The sequence below is a fragment of the Trachurus japonicus genome, chromosome 19 (assembly GCF_045865225.1).
Source record: "Trachurus japonicus isolate A0001 chromosome 19, Traja_1.0".
In the NCBI taxonomy this organism is placed as follows: Eukaryota; Metazoa; Chordata; class Actinopteri; order Carangiformes; family Carangidae; genus Trachurus; species Trachurus japonicus.
The window spans coordinates 7,667,262-7,681,766 of record NC_140925.1 but is presented as its reverse complement, the minus strand read 5'-3'; the positions used below and the strand labels follow the sequence as shown (position 1 = coordinate 7,681,766).

Genomic DNA, 14,505 nt, shown 5'->3' with positions numbered 1-14,505 from the left:
AATCCTGCATCTTTTTTAAATGTGTATATACATTGAAATTTGCATCACAAAGTGGTTAACTGGATATTTTAATACTGAAGTTATTATGACAGCAGAAGTGGGAGGTTAAGAGGAGCGGCTTTCCTTTCCTTCAGTAATGCGCCGTTTAGAGGTTTTTGGTTTTGCAACAAAAGAACACAGGATGTCAAAACAGTAACCCAGAAACACCAAATCCGTAGCATTTTCTTTTTCTCCTTGTGTTGCTTGCCTCCACATGGCCACATATGCTTGTGGCCTCGGTAAAACCTCGCTGGCACGAGTCCAACCGCACCCCCCCCTTCTCCCCTCCTCCCCTCACCCACACCCCGCCTCCCTTCTCCTCGCTGGATGGACATGGCACGACATTGCGGCCATGTGGCCAGCAGGAGGCTGTATTTAAGCAGGGGCAGCTCTGAAATGGGCCATAAAACCTAGCCAGCAAGTCTGGCTCCCCATGAGGCAACGGGCCTAAGTACTCATTGACAAGACTCCAACATCACTGACTTCCCAGAGAGAGCAGCAGAGGAAATAATGCAAGAGGAGGGGAGGGGGGGGGCAGACAAAGATGAGGTGTAGACAGGAGGCAGTTGTCTGGTCTAGATAGACGGGCTGTTTTATAACTGGTAGCACTAATGCTTTCAATCCACAGTATGTAGCTGCTTTTCCACTGCTGAACACTCACTTTCATCTGTGATTTTTTTTTTTTTTATGTCTCTCAGCTAACGGAAGGAAGCAGTTCATTCAGCAATGTAGCTACTGAACTGTAATATACAGTGTATTCACGTGACGGGACAACAGTGGAAATATGTCGGATCTTGATGCCACATGGCAGCCATGACATTCACATGTTCCCACTTCACACATCCTTCCCACTTCATCAGCCCTCTGGAAGCATCGCACACCCTGAAATATGTCACCCAATGACTCACCCGACTTGAAAAACCGTGAGCTAATGAAGCGAGTTTACAGACTTATAACCACCCAGCTCGCACTCGCTCGCCATGCCAAGGTGATGGGGTCAGCTAGACACAAAACATGTTACCATGTGTTTAAGGCGGTACACCTGTGAGCTTTGAGCTAATTATCCCTCTACGGATGAACAAGTAGGACAATTCAAGCCTGTCGCGGGCTGGCAGGTCCGTAACCTGTTATACCTACTCCTTTTTTTGGAGAGGGAGAGTGCATGATGGACGAGTCGCTTCCATTTCATTATCAAATTGGCATCGATGAATAATTTGTGGCATCTGTGTGAAGACAAAGAGAGGTTTGATGGCTGCCAGGTGGGCATCCATGGCTCTGTGGCGACTGTGTCTGAGAGCCGCGAGGCAGAGTGGGAGATGATTTATAATCCAGCCGGTAGTTTATACAGGATAGTTTGGCACCAGCTGGGCCTTTGTAAGCAGTGTCATAGCAACCAGTTATTCATATAACTTTGTATTATGTTAGGAGTTAAAGCCCAGTGTTTTTACAGTTGCAGAAAGGGCCATAAGTGGGGAATTCTTTGGCTAAAACTCGGCTAAACATGGCTTTTTTTGCACGGCCTCCTGGGTGCTTTCAGTAACCAGGGACACCAGGGCTCCCTAGACTTTCTCTTATTTTAATTGACTTTGGCCTGCAGGAGGCTTGTGTCCATTCAAACCTTTTCTGGGCAGAGAGAGAGAGAGAGAGAGCAGGGAGGGAGGGAGGAACAGAATGTGAATAGCGCTCCCTCAGAAACTAAAGAGTGCAGCCCACTAGAGCCCTTCTTGTTAGTTTGCTCATGGTCTTTGTTCTGCTTTTTTTTCGGCCCTTCTGGCTAAATGTCTTCAAACAAGCAGTTTGGGGGTCATGATTCTTTCCGACAGGTTTTACGGCTGAAAATTTTTGACTTCGTGGCTGCGTTAACGGCTCGGATGGGAATAGGCGGGGATGGGGGGGGGGGGTGCTGATGATGTGAGCGCGATTGTGATGACAGGATGTGTGCTGCGTGTTTGCGCGCGGACGGACGGACGTTAGTGACCGAGCCATGTGGGACGGTGCCAGGTGGGAGTCCAGAGTTGACAAGGGAGCAGGTGTCTATTAGATACAGAGCAGAAAGAGGAGGGAGGGGCGGGGGCTGGGGCTGGGGGTGGAGGGGGGATCATAAGAGCTCTTGGCATCTGCCTTACCTGCTGCCTCCTCTTCAATCCCCTGCCAGAAAACAGGGGGAAAAGAGAAAGAGAGGGGGGGTGGGAGGGGGGAGAAGAGGAAAAATATTTTCAAGGAGTGACTTTTTTTAATGGCTGCCATTCATGTCATGTTTTTAAGGTTATTGTTGCTCTCTCATCACCTGTAGTCACTATTCATCATCATCTCATTTTGCTCCACATCTGTTTTAAACACACAAAGTATTGATTTGATTTCCGTCTCCACCTCGATAGCCTACAACTTTTTATTTTTCCAACTCAAAGTATTGAAAAATGAAGACGTCTCTCTTGAAACAATGCCTCCCTCGCTTTGGTTCATCCCCAGAACACGCCGTCAGTTTTCACACGGACTACTCCTTTTTAGTAAGATGGATTTATAGTTTGACGCCGGGGAGTTAACAGGATACCTACAGCATCCGTTTTGATTTATCACCACCACAACTGTAGACGGATACATCGTTAACTAGCCTTTATTCGCAGCAGTAACTGTGTTGTTTACATTCTCTCAGTTACTTTGTGATGGGAGGAATGGTGGGAAAGTCGGCCCTTGATGGTTTTGCAGGGGGGAGGCGGCTTCATTTTAGATTTGTATCTCCGAAATTGAGAAGACTGCTTGAGCTTTTTATCAGTCCAAGCTGACCAATCACAGTACATATGGTGGTATATGTGTAGCTGCTATAGCTCCAACATTGTAGTTATATCCTACACAGTTCGTCACAACACACCACCGTCACCTTATAGAAGCTAGATCCACTGAAAACTCTTTGACAAAACTATTTTGTTTGAGTAAAAATGACATTTTCAGCAAAATAGATGACATTTTGAACAGCAAGCATACCTTTCTGTCATACTGATTTTGAGGACAGGCAGAAAAATCCGCGAGACAAATATCTCAAAACATGGCTGAGCCAAAATGACCTGTCACCAGCACAGGTAAGTGAGAAAATGTGTTCTTTGTAATTTGGGTCAAGTGACCCTTTAATCCAGTGGCCCCATCTATATGGGGAGAGTGAAAAGAGACAGAATTGAGGTGTTTAATCAGCACAGTTTATCTCTCGGCCTCCTGTCTGTATGCGCGGTGAAAGGTGGGGTGTGGGGGCATTATCATTGGAAAGAGCATTGAACAACTGTCAGGAAAGCAGTCCATGTCATTTGTCATGTCCCCCCCCCCCCCCAACCAACCCCCCTTCCTCATGCATTCTCCCCCCCAATCCACCCCCACCTCGGCTTTATGACAGAGAGCGAAGCTGGAAGCTGTGGGCCCAGCTCCTGAACCACCCATCTAGTCCCAGCAGATGCATTTAGCGCTCCTTCGCCATGGCTGACCATCAGGCTGTGCAGCTGAGCACCAGAATATCAATACGGCTCAGACTCTGCCGGGCCCCTGGGACCATCTACAAGGCAAACAGAATGGGCTCCTCTCCTTATGGAAGACAGACACCAATCGCCGCCAGGGAGGCCAATGTAAATAAGGCGATAAAAAAAAGATGGCTGTGTGGAGCACCAAACGGCGGTTTGATACACTCCCCGAGTAGTCGTCGTGATTTTTGGAAGAGCTATACCTGAGACGATTATCTCCAGTTTTGGCTCTTCTCAGTGAGGGAAACAGATGAGTCTATTGAAAAGCCGTCTGTGGGAGGACAGGAGAAGAGAAACAGTAATCCTTTTGTGCTCATCATCCGCACTGTCCTGAGAGACGTCTGGTTAAAGGAGGAGGAGGAGAAGGGTGAGACTGTGAGGAGTAACGGGTTGGCTGTTCCTCCTCCCCTCATATGAAACCTGAAGTTTATCCTGTGAGTCAATGACAGAGTGCCTCTCCTTTAAACAGGTTGGTGCTCAGTGGAGGTGGTAATTTTGTGTGGTGATAAGCCCTTTATCTAATGGTGGGGCAGAATAATTCCTCTTTAAGTGGCAGCCTCTTTTTCACACACACACACACACCCCTCCTCTTCCTCTCAGATATGTATTGTCATTTCTCTGCTCGGCTCAACGCTGTTGTTGTTTTTGTCCCCCGGCTGTTGATGTCGGCCTCAGCGTGAAACGAGGATATCGTCCCCTCAGCCAGACGGCCTCACGGTGCCACAGTTAGGAGATAAATTGCGGAGACATGTTTATCAACATAGAAGAAGTGCAAGTTACCCCTCGTTGGAAGAGAATAATGGGACCTAATTGAGCTGTAACATGCTGGCTGGTCGCCAGGCCCTTGAATTGAAAACTCTCTCCATCAGAAGGGGGTCTAGGGAGTGGGAGGGGGCTGTTAAAACACTGCAGGACATTCTGACATAGATGTGAACCTCATAAACCCATTAACCATGCTCGGATCCAGTTGTATTTAATTAGAAGTCAACTACAAATCGGCGCATCTACCTGCGAGTGTGATGTTTTTTTAGGAGAGGAAGCACCTGAGAGGCCTCCAGTCCTCTGTCAACCAAAGCACAGCCGTGGTAAAGTCAGATCAATCCTCTGGTGGAACAGCACAGCCTGTCTCCTGGCACCTGTCTTGCCAAGAAGAGAGAAGGGAGAGAGGGAAGAGGAGGAGGAGGAGGAGGAGAAGGGGGGAGAAAAAGAGAGGGAGCATGAGCGGGTGGGAAGGAGGAAAAACCCAGCTGCCTCTGCGCCTGAGCCCCATGCTGCTTTTAAAGGAGTGGGAGGGAGGGGAGAGGAGAGGAGAGGAGAGGAGAGGGAGAGGGAGAGGGAGAGGCAGGGAGACTGCTGGCACCATCTGTACATGTCTTTTGTATTCCAGCCCTCATCTTTACACAGAGTGAGGCTGGTGTGCTCAGTGTTCAAATGAAAAGGAGAAGGAGGTGCCTTTTGGGGTGCGATCGCTTTGCGAAGGAGAAGGTGTGTGTGTGTGTGTGTGTGTGTGTGTGTGTGTGTGTGTGTGTGTGTGTGTGTGTGTGTGTGTGTGTGTGTGTGTGTGTGTGTGTGTGTGTGTGTGTGTGTGTGTGTGTGTGTGTGTGTGTGTGTGTTTTGTGCACCAGTGCTGAAATTCTGTTTTGTCCTCGGAAAAATCTGCGGCACTCAGAGGACATCTCGTGTCCTATTTACGTTACCTCTGTGTGTTTGTGTTAATATGAACCACTGTGACTTCTTTCTTCTTTTTCTTCCTGACGTGTGTGTGTGTGTGTGTGTCAGTGGGTTTATGCTCTGTTTGCAAGCACTCATGTGTGGTCAAATCTCTGGGTTGCCATGTCTGTGATGGGAGTCTGAAGCTTTTGTTTGTTCCTTCCTCCCATCAGCCCCATTAGCCTGATGTCTCCTCTCTCACTGACTCACTCAACCTTTTTTTTATCACTCTGTCTTTCTCTGCCTCCCTCTCTTTCTCTCTCTCTCTCTCTCTTGCTCACAGTGTAATATGTGCAGTGGCAGGCCGTCCTTGCATGTGGCAGCAGGGTGGATCTGCCTGCGAGGACAGCCTGCACTGTCTGCTGTCATATTGACGTGGCTTTTTTTTTTTTGAGTAAACCGCAGCTGAAATCACCAAGCCTCTCTGTTTCACCCACCCTGCCCCTCCCTCCTCCCTCGCTCCTCACTCAGCCTAGAAGTGCTGTGAATCATAAGAGGAGGTGGCTGCCCTGCTCTTTGATTGAATCCACATTCTCCTTTCTCCTCCTGATGCCGCAGAGAGGGAGGCGAGAGGCAGGGAAAAAGGAAAAGTGAGTCTTTTGTAGTTGGCACAGGACAAAAACATACACTGCAGATGAAAAGCATATGATTCGATCAAATGCGCTCTGTGGTAGCTACCTAACCGAGCGGCATGTCGGATGGAGGAGAGGAGAGAAGGGAAGGGCTGGAGACAAGTCCCATCTGCAGGCACAGAGTGAACCCTAGTGGCCGAGAGCAGCAGTGGCATGCTGTCTGGAAGCAACTCTTTTTTACATTGCAGCATAAAGGTGTTTCCTTTTGTTTGCTACTGTTTCTTTCATATAGAACCATATTTATCACAGATTAAGTCTCTGATCAGTTTTCACATCTTTGTTGCATGTTGGAAGCTGGTCTGTATCTCAATGGGCAAATTAATTAACTTCTATAGTAACATATTTTTATGTTTTTGGCTCTGATTTGTTATATAAACCATATGTGGAAGAATCAAAGTGCTTAGTCCACACAGAAATGCACACAGTCAAGATGTAGAAGTTGTCCCTGAAAAAGATCCGTCAGGACTTTTGTAACTTTGTGATGTCACAACAAAGCAGTCACGGCTCTGAGCCACGCCCCAAGCCCGGGCCACCCGAACTCACCACCACCAGTATTTACCTGAAATCTGATATGTTTTTATTAAATCACTGAGAAAACAGCCAGGAAATCAGAAAACAGTCAGCCAATCAGAAGAGAGAGAGGCTTGTCACGAGACCTCCAGAGAAAAACCCAAGAGAGTAACACGTAAAACAACACTTAGGTGTTATTTTGGTATCACAAATATATTTTGTTGTAGATATCAACACAAATAAAACACTGGGAAAGTGTAAAATATAGCACCTTTAAATCAGAGAATGACAGTAAATCGACTGTAAAAGGGTCAGGGAAATGCTTTAGAATAAAATTTTCCACTTAAGCAAATAAGTATGAAAAGAAAAATGATATTGGAGAAAGAATCCTTTTTGATTCATTGACGGAGGTTTTTCTGTGCCATCACTTTCTATATTATATTAAGGTTACATCTTTCACTTCACTATCTTTATTCATTCCCCCCCCTACAAAAAAAAGGCATCACCTCATTTTCCAAGTAAATAGTTTTTGAATTTATTTGCAAGTCACTGAAAGTTGATGAACACGACAGAAAATGCGACTGCGGCAACCAAGCAGCTAATGTGTCTCCTGCTGCTAGGGTGAATATAAGCAATACATTAACCTATATGCAATCACGCTCATGAAAATGTAAAAAGGTTCATTTAAATCCTTCAGGACCAGGAAACATAAAGCAGCTCATAAACAGAGTGAAAGTTGATCAGTCTTAAAATAAAAAATAAAAAAGACTACCCAACACTTGATATAACATATATCAAATATGAATAATTTTAGTCAAAACAGCATTTACGACATTATCACAGGATATTTTGCATGGTAAAATTCTATTTTCTATTTTGTCAGTCAGGTCATTGCTTCTCAGTTTTATGTCCAGTTTTTCTCAGAAGCTTCTGTTCCCTAGTTGTTGTTTCACCTCCCCACTGCTTTCACATAATCAGTTTTTGCAGGGTTTTTTTTGCAGCGCTTGCAGTGGAGGGTTGTTACCTCTGCGGTTATTTCTCACAGGAGTCCGACAGCGACTGATACACTCTTCCTCTGCTCTCTCTCTCTTTCTCTCTCTTTCTCTCTCTAGCTCTTCTGTCCTCGTGGTGTGAGGAGCTGGGACGCCTCCTCCTCCTCCGTCACCAGAAGAACAGGCAGAACGAGCCTCCGGGAAAAGTGCCCATGCAGCCACCAATGAGCTCCATGAAGCCCAGCCTCTCGCACGGGTCAGTGTCCACACTGCTGCGCTTTTTGGCATGCATGTGAGGTGTATTTTTGTGCATGTGTGTGTGTGTGTGTGTTTTGGTGTGCGAACAGACAGACCAGGCCCTCGGGGAAAGCCCTTTCTCTCCACATGAAGCCCAGTGTTCCTTATGGATCAGTGACCAGACAAACTGCCAGACTAACTGCTTGTAGCACAGTCAGTCAGTGGGGACAAACAGCACCTCCCAGCCCCGAGTACATGTAGTTTATAATTACAACACAATGTTTGTGCATATTTAAAACTCTGTATCATTCAGCAAATGTAAATATACTTACTTTTCTTTCACTTACATAATATGTTTTTGTCTGTCCCCTGCAGAGATGGGTCTTTTCCCTACGACTCAGTTCCCTGGCAACAGAACACCAATCAGCCTCCAGGTTCGTTGTCCGTGGTGACCACCGTCTGGGGTGTGACCAACACCTCACAGAGCCAGGTGAGACCTACCTACCTGTCTGAGTTAGTAAAAGTTTGAGTGGACTAATATCTGACAGGATCATGTTTCTGTAGTTAATGTAGATGTTGAGGTTTTCTGTGGTTATCAAATTATGAAAAATGTATGTACAATACATACACTGATAGGGGAGGAGACACTGATGTTGTAAGTTTATATGTAAATATATGTAAACCTTTGTCTTTTTGAGTTAAGCGACACAGTTCAACAAACAAAATTGGCTGACCTTGAAGCTTTGATACCTTGGCAGCACTTTCAGCTTTGATTAGAACAGACTTGTGCCATGTTTCTTAACTCTGCTGCTAACAGCTTTAGAACAGCCATCACTTGGTTCGGTCCGTCGCACAGACCTGTATTCTGATCTGTAGTTATTTTGATCATCGTCATAAAAACGTTCGGCATTTACTGTTCCTCATTTTTTTTTATGTCTCTGTGCATCTACGTCCAACAGGTGTTAGGGAATCACATGGCCAACAGCAACAACCCCATGAACCCCGGGGGTAACCCTATGGGCTCGGGCATGTCTGGTAACAATCCAGGGATGAACTCACCTCAGTTCCCTGGTCCTCAGCAGCAGTTCCCCAACAAAGGCAACTCCAACCAGGCCTACATGCAGCAGGGCATGTATGGACGACCCAACTACCCCGGAGGAGGAGGCTTCGGTGGCAAGTAAGTGGAGTTGTGGATGAATAAAACTTCCCAACAAGTAATTCTCAGATGCTTTCATTGCACTCTTCCCACATGTTGGTCTAGAGTCATTTCTGATATATTATTGCTTTTTGTTTTTTGTTGTAGCTACCCGGGAGGGCCGAATGCTGGACCTGGTGGAATGGGTATCCCTCCACACTCCCGTCCTCCCTCAGACTTCACCCAGCCGGCCGCTGCGGCCGCGGCTGCTGCAGTTGCTGCCGCCGCCGCCACCGCGACTGCCACTGCCACGGCAACCGTAGCCGCCCTGCAGGAAACCCAGAACAAGGACATGAACCAATACGGACCGGTAGGACAAAGCAAACAGCTGATATCGCCAGTGTGACAGCATCTGTATTCATAGAAGAAATGACTTACATTACATTACAGCAATAGCACAGTTGTAATGGAGCCAAATAGCGCATTTAATGATAACAAAAGCTAACAAGTGCACATTTTTGTCTATTGTTTGTTAGAAGATTTTTGCCCCTTGCCTTAATGATGGCTGATTGAACCCATTTTGTTTTCCAGATGAGTTCCTCTTTCCAGATGGGACCAAACCAGGCGTACAACAGCCAGTTCATGAACCAGCCAGGACCCCGTGGCCCTCCGTCCCTCCCCGGGAATATGGGCACAGGCATGAATGCATCCAACATGAGTGGGCCCCCCATGGGAATGAACCAGCCCAGGGGCCAAGGCATGGGACCTTTCGGGGGCCACGGCCAACGGATGCCGCAGCAAGGCTACGCAGGTCCCCGACCGCAGAGCATGGGTATGCAGGGCATGAAAAGACCGTACCCAGGGGAGGTGAGTGGATACACATTCACTGCTTTCACTTTAAAGGGATAGTAGCATTTTTTTTAAAGTGGGGTTATATGATTTACAAATAGCCTCTAAGTACTTTAATTGCAGTAGAAGACTCTCTGCACTCCTCCTGTTAGCAACGCCAGCCCATAGCCCTGCCCAGAGATTTACAACATACAGTGTTGTGAACAGACCCAAAGAAACGGCCTATTTTCGCGGCCTAAAAGAGGTTTTACCTGAAAAAAAATACACAGTTCCATTGTTCGCTATAATATAATTTATTCCAGCCCTTCAAAGTGCAGGAAAAACGCAGTTTTTATTTGGACCTAACCAACTCACGTATCCCTCTGCGCCCAGAGTTAGCGCCCGCCAATCAGCAGTTGGTTAGGTCCAAATAAAAACTGCTATTTTTTTTCAGGTAAAACCTCTTTTAGGCCGCGAAAATAGGCCGTTTCTTTGGGTCTGTTCACATCACTGTATGTTGGCGTTGCTAACGGGAGGAGTGCAGAGAGTCTTCTACTGCAATTAAAGTACTTAGGGGCTATCTGTAGATCATACAACCCCACTTTTAAAAAAATGCTACTATCCCTTTAAATATGAAGCTTGTTTGCTTTATGTTGAATATCTTTTTCACCACTTCATGCACAGCCTAACTATGGTGGACAGCAGTATGGACCAAACAACCAGTTCCCTAACCAGCAGGGTCAGTACCCCACACCCAACGCCTCCAGGCCACTGCCGTCCCCCAACTACCCTGGCCAGAGGATGCCAGGGCAGCAGCTGCAGGGCCAGTACCCACCACCACCCAGCGGGGCCATGGGCCAGTATTATAAGGTACCGTAGCTTCTTATTTCCCCCAAATTGTAAAGGGTATTTACAGGGTATCATAAACCATTTCAGCAAGGTGTAAGCAGTTTGGTGAGTTTGGAAAAGAAGAAAATAATTTTGAATTTGTTTTCTTTAATTGCAGCAAGAGCCTCCTTTTAATGGCCAAACGAATAATTTCTCGGGAAGTGGATATCAGTACAGCCAGGGTAATATGAATGGGGTAAGTTCATTTTAGTACTTCTTGTGTTTGATCACATTATCATACTCTTGGCTGTTTTGTTTACAGTCCTGTGGGCTATGAGATATTAATTGATTATCTTCACTTTAGCCACCCAGACCGGTGGGTAACTACCCACACTCTCCGGTGCCAGGCAACCCCACCCCTCCGATGACACCAGGAAGTAACATCCCTCCGTACCTGTCGCCAAACCAGGATGTGAAGCCGCCCTTTCCTCCTGACATCAAACCAAATATCACCACTCTCCCTCCACCACCAGGTCAGTTAAGTGGTAAATATACAATAGAGGTAAAAACACAATTTACTCCTTTAAAAGTCTCACCGGCGCTTTTCTTCACCCACACAGCCAACCACAATGAAGAGCTGCGCCTGACGTTCCCAGTGCGGGATGGGGTGGTCCTAGAGCCTTTCAGGCTAGAGCATAACCTGGCTGTCAGCAACCATGTCTTCCACTTAAGGCCCTCAGTACATCAGACACTAATGTGGAGGTAAAACATTCAGCATTTGTAAAGGAATAAACAGTCTCTTTGGCTTATTAATATGGTTTTTCTAGTGCAGTGTGTTTTCCAGAATTCAAACACATGTTGGTAAAGTCACCATTAGATCAAGAAATTACAGTTTTTACAAAAGATCTTTGTGGAGCAAGGGTAAATTCCCTTATGCTAAAAGATCGGTTGATTCAAGATTGGTGTGCTTTGTTACCATTTGGACAAAAAGTCATGTTGGTATCCCACAGAGCACTACCCTAGAGTTTTCCCTTCATAAAATCAGCTTTGTTCAAACAGACTGTATATATAGATGCACCATTGAATACAACTGGCAGAACTCATGGTTGGGAAGACTGGAGGAATGTATCCTCACAAATATGCACTGGAGTTAGAAGTGGAGCTAGCGTTGAGAAGTACAGCAGTGCAGAGAGAATAGTGAATTCAAAGTTAGGAGAAAAGAAATAACAATTTGTCCTTCCATAGTTCTATGGATGACACTCAAACCACCTCAGTATAAAGCCCAGCTGGTAACCTCACTATTGTAGCCGGCATAAAATTACAAGCCTTTTCTTATTTTCTTCACTTCAAAAAGACATTTTTTTCTTCACATGAGAGTCCTGCGGTCAAGGACTATGGGGTATTCTTCAGTTTATCTTAACCTTTGTCAGGCAGATTGAAAAGGTTGTGCAGTCACACTGTCTGCGGCAGAGAATTATTCAAAAATCAAACTAGTGCTATTCCCAGTTAACTCTCAAGAAGGTCATTCATGCATTCATTTTCTGTGATTTTGCTGTAATTACTTTAACTCCACTCTCGAGCCAAAGTCACTCTCAGGATCCCTTTTGGTGCCAAAACGGAGAGACGTTGTGTCATCCTGAATCTGGCCTCTCACCACAAGATGTCTGTTTGTTTTAGAATTGATTAAAAGGTTATGAATGATTCAGCATCATACATTAAAATGAACAGCCTGAGGAGCTCTTGCTCTTATTATTATACATACTGTACAAGAGTCAAGTACGACTAACCACCGATAACTCAGACATGTAAAACTAATTCATTTTCATTCATTTTGTATTTGAATGGTTTGTAAAAAATGGATTACTGCCATTTAACATTGCATAGATCTTTCCAATAAGTATTTTCTCTTTTTCTCTTTTCCTCCAGATCGGACCTGGAGCTCCAGTTTAAGTGCTATCATCACGAAGACCGGCAGATGAACACCAACTGGCCGGCATCGGTCCAAGTCAGCGTCAACGCCACGCCACTCACCATCGAGAGGGGTGACAACAAGACCTCCCACAAACCTCTGCACTTGAAACACGTCTGCCAGCCGGGAAGGAACACAATCCAGATCACAGTCACTGCCTGCTGCTGTGTGAGTGCACAAATCTCCAGAACTAATATAAAGAGGTTTATATAAATCCTGACACACACAAAAAAAAAAAAGTCAGATAAATAAGAGTGGCTTATAATGAAATTTAAAAAATGATCTGTCGAGTATTTCTTTTTCTTTTTTTCTGGATACACATGTTGAAACTGATGTGTCTTCCCACAGTCGCACTTGTTTGTGCTGCAGCTGGTCCACAGGCCCTCGGTTCGCTCTGTCCTCCAGGGCTTATTGAAGAAGAGGCTTCTGCCTGCAGAGCACTGCATCACCAAAGGTACTCACACAACAACCCACTCACATTTTCCTCCCTAAAGTCCCCATCACTCTCTGAGTCCTTTTCTTACACGCGACGTTTCCTTCCCTTCTCGCTTTTAAAGTTAAGAGGAACTTCAGTAGCGTAGCAGCGTCGTCGGGCAACGCCACGCTCAACGGAGAGGACGGCGTGGAGCAGACGGCCATCAAGGTTTCCCTCAAATGTCCCATCACCTTCCGGCGGATACAGCTTCCAGCGAGAGGCCATGACTGCAAACACGTTCAGGTGAGCGCTACAGATAGTAGTCTGATGCCTTCAGGGACAAAGATTTTTAAAAGAGTGGAAATCTTCATTGTTGTTGTTGTTGTTTTCTTGCAGTGTTTTGATTTGGAATCATATTTACAACTGAACTGCGAGCGGGGGACATGGCGATGTCCTGTATGCAAGTAAGTCTTCCGTACAGATAGTTGGCAGTATTTGTCCTGTTAATACTTTGTCACTGTAATTAATAAAACAGTCTCTTCCAGCATTTTAAGCCCCGTCTTTCTTCTCTCCTCAGTAAAACAGCGTTGTTAGAAGGACTGGAAGTGGACCAGTATATGTGGGGAATTTTGAACGCCATCCAAAAGTAAGCTGAAGCAAGAAACAAATTTGTAATCCATATAAAGCTGCTCCTTCAAACTGTCTGGCACCTTTTAACCATTTGAATTTACCTCTATTCCACCAGCTCGGAGTTTGAGGAGGTAACCATCGACCCGACGTGTAGTTGGCGGCCGGTGGCTATCAAATCTGACATCCATATCAAGGAGGATCCAGATGGACCACTGGCCAAGAGGTTCAAGACGATGAGTCCCAGCCAGATGATCATGCCCAATGTGATGGAAATGATAGCTCAGCTCGGTCCTGGACCGTCACCGTACCCATCACTACCTTCTCAGCAAGGGGGAAACAACAGCGAATATGGCAGCCAAGGTAGTAAACGGCTTAAACATACAATATAGCAGCTCTTCCAATTTCTACAAGAAGCTTGGAATAACTGTGAGAAATGCTTACGTGTATTATTCAATGCTTTTTATTTTGTGTGCTATAGGAAACAGTTACCAGGGACACGGGAACTTCGACTTCCCTCACGGCACCCCTGGTGGTACGTCGATGAACGATTTCATGCACGGTCCTCAGCTCTCTCACCCGCCTGACATGCCCAACAGCTTGATGACCCAAGACAAGCCACTCTCCCACAACATGCCTGACTCAGTGAGTTGTCCCGGTTTTGTCTGACTGTGCTCTCACACAATTTCAAACTGTGATTTCAAAAGTGCTATGATTCCAGTTTCAGAGAGAGTAGAGAGGTAGAGAATGATAAAATAACACCAGAAAAGGAAAATTAAAGGCACATTCTGACATTTTATGAATATACTTGATTATTTTATGTATTACACGTGTGCATATTTCTAGAGAACAGTGATACCAGACCCATGTCTGCAGAGCAGGTTAACTTAATTTAGCAACAAGACTGGAGGCTAACCTGGATCTGCTCATATAAAAGTACCTACCAGCACCTCTAAAGCTCAGCAGTTAACATTTTATATAATGGTTGTTTACTTTTTACTGAGGGGTTGTTGGCAGACCTTAATTGGCTGAGACCTGTAACTTCCAGAGGTCTCTATTAGCTGCCTTTGTTGTTAAGCT

The 14,505-nt window shown here is 45.7% G+C and overlaps 1 protein-coding gene across 3 annotated transcripts in view; it reads left to right on the top strand.

Moving 5' to 3' along the window:
* LOC146967309 (zinc finger MIZ domain-containing protein 1-like) overlaps nucleotides 1-14,505 on the top strand; it is a 115,054-nt gene that overhangs the window by 96,846 nt on the left and 3,703 nt on the right. For all 3 annotated transcript variants that reach the window (XM_085761821.1, XM_085761820.1, XM_085761822.1), the window contains 16 exons: nucleotides 7,507-7,642; nucleotides 7,999-8,113; nucleotides 8,583-8,800; nucleotides 8,927-9,128; nucleotides 9,350-9,625; nucleotides 10,271-10,456; nucleotides 10,593-10,670; nucleotides 10,779-10,947; nucleotides 11,035-11,176; nucleotides 12,341-12,551; nucleotides 12,732-12,837; nucleotides 12,941-13,101; nucleotides 13,195-13,262; nucleotides 13,376-13,444; nucleotides 13,544-13,788; nucleotides 13,907-14,070. In XM_085761821.1, the coding sequence (XP_085617947.1) occupies nucleotides 7,507-7,642; nucleotides 7,999-8,113; nucleotides 8,583-8,800; nucleotides 8,927-9,128; nucleotides 9,350-9,625; nucleotides 10,271-10,456; nucleotides 10,593-10,670; nucleotides 10,779-10,947; nucleotides 11,035-11,176; nucleotides 12,341-12,551; nucleotides 12,732-12,837; nucleotides 12,941-13,101; nucleotides 13,195-13,262; nucleotides 13,376-13,444; nucleotides 13,544-13,788; nucleotides 13,907-14,070 (2,546 nt within the window). The remainder of the gene's footprint in view (nucleotides 1-7,506; nucleotides 7,643-7,998; nucleotides 8,114-8,582; nucleotides 8,801-8,926; nucleotides 9,129-9,349; nucleotides 9,626-10,270; nucleotides 10,457-10,592; nucleotides 10,671-10,778; nucleotides 10,948-11,034; nucleotides 11,177-12,340; nucleotides 12,552-12,731; nucleotides 12,838-12,940; nucleotides 13,102-13,194; nucleotides 13,263-13,375; nucleotides 13,445-13,543; nucleotides 13,789-13,906; nucleotides 14,071-14,505) is intronic.